The sequence below is a fragment of the Aplysia californica genome, unplaced genomic scaffold, assembly GCF_000002075.1.
Source record: "Aplysia californica isolate F4 #8 unplaced genomic scaffold, AplCal3.0 scaffold00157, whole genome shotgun sequence".
Lineage (NCBI taxonomy): Eukaryota > Metazoa > Mollusca > Gastropoda > Aplysiida > Aplysiidae > Aplysia > Aplysia californica.
The window spans coordinates 235,240-240,740 of NW_004797427.1; the positions used below are offsets into that span (position 1 = coordinate 235,240).

Sequence of the window (5,501 nt, forward strand, 5' to 3'; positions counted from 1 at the left end):
GGGGGGGGAGTGCTACACCCTCAAAGTTCCAATTCTGCTCAAAATTATGGAATTTGAGTTGTAGGCATTTTTAGCTTCCTCAGCCTCTCCTACAACTATTTCATCGCGTAAGAACCCCAAAAAACCACATTTTCCCCCATACCGGGGATGTTCGCCACCGCCATTTCCTCATAAAGTCAAAATTTAGTTTTCTTTATCGGCAGTTTTCTCAAAAACACGACTTTTCTCTATACTTTAAAAAAAAAAAAACTCCGCCATTTTTCACCCAATCTTCATAAAATGCTCACATGATTTAGAGAAGACGTAATACTAAAAATTTGTCTGTTAAATTTTTGATATATCGAATAGATTTTTGTTGGTGGTATCTGGAGTGTTGATTTTCACGGATTTTTTGCGAACTTGAATGCTATCTCAGGAAAAAAATTCTTAAAAGATTTTTAAATTCATTTAGGAAAAAAACAACAACAGACAAATCTTTAGATCTAATGTTTGTTAACACGCATGCAAGAAAAAAACATTCCATTTCCATCAGCATTAAAGTGTTGTATTCATTACGTAAGACATGTCATCAAAATGCAATATGGCCGCCGTATCCATGGAAACAAAACTTTTTTTTTCAAATTTGATTGCGGATTTTAAGATTCCTTACTATGTTTGTTATATGTGGGAAATTTGGTAAAATTTGGTCTAGTAATAAGCAAGATGGCCTTGTCTTACCCTCTCCATAGATCAGTATGAAAGAAGCCCCAATAATTGTAATACTTACATCTGAGCTATTTTAAAAGGTTCAAGTCCTTTGTGTATTGGATATTTTGTATGCAGATAAAGCAAATTGTTCAAATGTGAAAAGTCTGACGGAAGCAATGTGCCATCCTCTGACACCAACAGCAAATAGAAAACGAATAATCTCTCTCTCTATAAGACTATAGGTGGACTTGGGAGGATTTGTGCACAAACTCCTCCCTTATTACCCAACCCACACCTTTTGAAATTTTGCAGGCGTCCACAACTTCCAGGAGGCTAGGACCTAACTTTAAAAGATTCACTCAAACTTGAGTCAAACTTCTTCCCCCGATTTTTCCAAAATGCTTGGTTTCGTCCACACAGAATATGGGGAAAGTCTGTCTTCTAAGACGCCATTGTAAACAAGTGAGGTTTCCGTTCACTATCCTTGCGTACTGTTCCATACCTTTGAAATTATGGAGTATACAACCTCGAAAGCAGAATAGAGAATCAATCTATACATTTCTATGACATATTGGGCAACTTGGAAGTACGTGTGTCACTTTTGTCTCAAGATTTATTGCTCCATTCCAGAAGAGTGTAGAAGTAGTAGGCCAATGACTTTCAGTTGATTCGATAGCGCTAATGCACCGATCATTCCTTTCATCGAAAGGGGGTCCAGCTAGTCTATATATATATAACGTGGACTTGGGAGGCTTTGTGCACAAACTCCTCCCTTATTACCTAACCCACACCTTTGAAACGTTGCAGGTGTCCACATCATCCATGTTGCTTGGACCTAACTTAAAAAAAAATCCACGTCAACTGCTTTCCCCGATGTTTTCAAAAAGCTTTGTATCGTAAAAACAGATTCTTTGGAAAGTCCGTCTTCTAAGACGCCATTGTAAACAAGTGAGGTTTCCGTTCACTATCCGTTCCCACTTTTTCCACACATTTGGAATTCTGGAGTGTACAACCACGAAAGCGGAATAGAGAATCAATTTATACAATTACATCTATATATTTGGCAACTTGGAAACACCTGTTTCACTTTTCTCTCAAGATTTATTGCTCCATTCCAGTAGAGTGTAAATGTAGTAGGCCAATGACTTTCAGTTGATATTAATGCACCGATCATTCCTTTCATCGAAATTGGGGCCAGCTAGTATAATTATAAATCAGTCTTGTCTGAAGCATTGCCACGATAAGACTTTTGATTTAAATATATTGTTTTATGTGCATAGGCTATCATGCTTTTGAAGTACTATTATATCAGAGTTTGGCTTATGATGTGATAGTTTTATACAGCAAACAAGGTACAAACGTTAGGCTAGATATATACAAAACGTTGTGTGATGCTATCTCAATTTACTTAATGAAAAGACAAAGATATAGATGCAAGTGTACTGTGATGACATCGATGTTTCTTAAATATTGTTTCGTTTATAATATTTGTGTCATTAATAATGGCAAAATTGTAAAAAGAGATTACCCTTTTCTCTTTTACTCGCTATCATTACCATCATTGCCTTTCTCACCCTGAACAAACACTTCCCACCCTTTCCTATCATGGGCTAGTCGCTTGACGTCACTCCATGTCTTCTCACTTTTCTGTACATTCATTTTTGTGACTCTTCTCTAAGTTCCATGTGGTCTTCCCCTAGATCTTTTACCCTGTGGGTTCCAATCTAACATTTTCCTTGTTATGCAGCTGTTTGCCTTTCTGAAAGTGTGTCCAATCCATCGCCAACACCTTCCTCTAACCTCATCTCTGACAGGGCTCAGTCTCGTTCTTCTTAATACTTCTTCGTTTGTGATCATGTCTTTCCATCTGATCCTTAGTAGCTTCCTCATGGTCAAGAAAGTTGACGATCAACTGGGAGTTCTACTCCAGGGACTGTTCCACTATGATCCTCAGCGTAGCAATCTGGTCCGTGGTTTACCGATATTTCCGAAAACCAGCCTGTTAACCCCGAAGTCTTGGATCCGTTGCAGACTTGATTCTCTCCAGAATGATTCTGTTGAAGACCTTACCTGGTATTGAGAGAAGAGTGTTTCCTCGGTAGTTGCAGCAGTAGCTAAGATCCCCCTTTTTTGAAATTTCACAAGATGTCCTTCTTTCATATCCTTTGGGAATTTGCTCTCATTCCAGATCCTGGTAAGGAGTGGGAGAAGGAGGTCTGCCGCCAAAATGACATCTGGTTTTATGGTCTCAGGTGGAATTTGATCAGAACCGGCCGCTTTACCCTTGTTCCCCTTCTTAATGGCATCCATAATCTCTTGTTTCGATGATTGGTTACTCATTTCTTGATAGCAGGATGTTTGGCGGGTAACTTTGTGGTGGTTTGTTCAGGAGACTGTTGTAATGCTCAACCCATTGTCTTGACTGGGCTTCCTTTCCAAAAATGATCCCCCCCCCCCCCTGGTCCTTTACTGTTACTTCTGCTTTCTCATATTTTCCAGAAAGAGTCTTTGTAGTCTGGTCAAGCATTCGCATGTTCCCTCCTGCTGCTGCCTCTGCACTCTCTGCAAGCCTGTTCATGAATTCCTCCTTGTCTTTTCTTAGTGATCTCTTTATATCTTTAGCTGTTGTCCTTTACTGCTCCAATGTGTCCGCTTTTGATCCCCTTGTTCTACTTGCATTTGTCTCTGTTTTCGATTCTTTTCTAATGCTAATCAAATCCAATGGCCGTTGGCTGATCCATTCCTTATGCTCCAATTTCTTCTAACCGAGCATTTCTTGACATGCTGAAATACATTTTGTTTAAAACCTTGGTCCAGTGTACCTCCACCTACATATCCTCCTCGCCAAGATCCGCCAAGGGTTGAAAGCTGTTCCTCAACTGCAGTTGAAACTCCTCTTTCCTGTGTCCATCTAAGAGACTGACTTGGAATTTCATTTTTTTTGGGTTCCTGTTCTGCTTCCGTGCTTTTTAAGACAAAGCTTGTGTTTTGCCAACAGCAGATGATGATCCAATCCAACGTCTGCCCCTCTCTGTACTGTGACATCTTCCAGTGAACGCCTGAACCTACGAGAGATACAAAAATGATCGACATGGTTCTCCGTTACTCCATCTGATGATAACCAAATAGCCTTGTGGATCCTCTTGTGGGGGAAAAACGGAGCCTCCAATGACAAAATAGTTGAAAGCACAGATATTTGCAAATCGCCCACCGTTCTCATTCATTTGTCCCAAGCCATGTTGTCCCATGATTCCCTCGTAACCAACGTTGTCCTGACCAATCTTGGCATTGGCATCTCCTATTATGTTGTTGACATCCTTCCTGTTCATGTTGATGCTCTTACTCTTTGTAGTGAAAGAAGCCATGATGATCTTCTCCCCCTATGGTTCACATCCTCTAAGTTACCTCTGTGCATACTTATTCAAAAATAATTCCAACTCCCTCCGCATGATGCTTGTCTTCTCTCCCAGAATACAATATGTTCCCCACAGCTGAGCTGCTTCTGTCCACACGGTATCCAGTGGGTTTCGCTGACTGTATCTTTTTATCTCTTGTGGCAATTGAGAACTCTTTCCTGCTTCATACATAGTGCGAACATTCCACGACGCAATCCGGAGAATGTTTCGAGTGAGAAGAGTCCTTTTGGCTTTGTCCGCTGTCCTTCATTGTTCCTGCTGATACAGAAGACAGAAAAATTATAAGGCGTGTTTGTTTGAATTTCTATAATTTTCCATTTTCACTGGGTCGGGTAGTTGAGCCTCCACAAACTGGCAATTTTCGAGTGGCCAGATCTATGCACCTTTAACCTCAAAATTACAAACTTCTATCTGCTCAGTACCTAGTTTTGAGAAATTTGATGTCAAAGATTTTGAGTTTGTTTCACATCATGTCAAGCTTTTTCTAATGTAAATGTTTGAATATCTTGATAATGACTCCGAATAATCTTACAATATTGATAGAGCAGATAGAACATTTGGTGTCTGGCCTCGTGGTGTTAGTAACTAATAATGGCTAAAAATGTCAGAGAGAACTTTGTAATTCTGAGGTTGCGAAGTGTCAAAAGAAATTATTACCATGAAAGAAAACACAGACACGATTTTTCAAAAGGTAAATTATTGTTATGGCACATTGAAGTAAATTAGTAAAGAAGTTGGAAAAATATCACTATTTGATACGTCAACTGATTCAAACCGAAAATAATTCTGACTCAAGACGCGAACAATTAGTGACTGCTTCGGGACCTCATGGGTGGTCTCACAAAATGTTAGTAAAGAAATATCTAAATTTGATAAAACCTCTATGTGTGGCTTATATAGATGTTCAGATTAACAATGCCCCACCCCCTCAATGGGTTGAAATGAAAGTGGTAATGGAAGAAAAGAGGAAAGTGATATAAAGAAAAGTAGCAATATATAAGAGCCATCCTGACCGGCCCTGTGTCTAAACACAGGAGACTGTGAGCGGCGCTTCGGCCTGAATCAGTTTTAAAAAATCCTGAAAAAAAAGACAAAGAGAGATTTTTGTTGTTTTTATCCAGAGAAAAATGGAAAGAAAACAAGAAGTCACACTAAAGATGCCATGCTGAGGTCGTATAAGACTTGGATAAAGCCTAACCTTATGCTTAACCAAATTAGAAAAAAAGCAACCCCGTGAGATAAAAATGTAAAAAATCCATCTTCGGCTAATTCAGATAAAAAAGATTCATTTGAAAAAAATTCTTTTCTCTCTTGCAGTTCAGAACACCCTTCCGGCAACAAGTCCAGCCAGTAAGTATCTGTAGTGTTTTTTGTTAATTTTTCGGGGGTGAGGGGGGG

The 5,501-nt window shown here is 39.4% G+C and overlaps 1 protein-coding gene across 1 annotated transcript in view; it reads left to right on the forward strand.

Annotated features, from left to right (window-relative positions):
- LOC101855487 (C-type mannose receptor 2) overlaps positions 1-5,501 on the forward strand; it is a gene marked incomplete in the record, with an annotated part of 46,681 nt that overhangs the window by 14,689 nt on the left and 26,491 nt on the right. Inside the window, 1 exon segment of the mRNA XM_013082063.2 lies at positions 5,421-5,453. Coding sequence (XP_012937517.2) covers positions 5,421-5,453 — 33 coding nt within the window.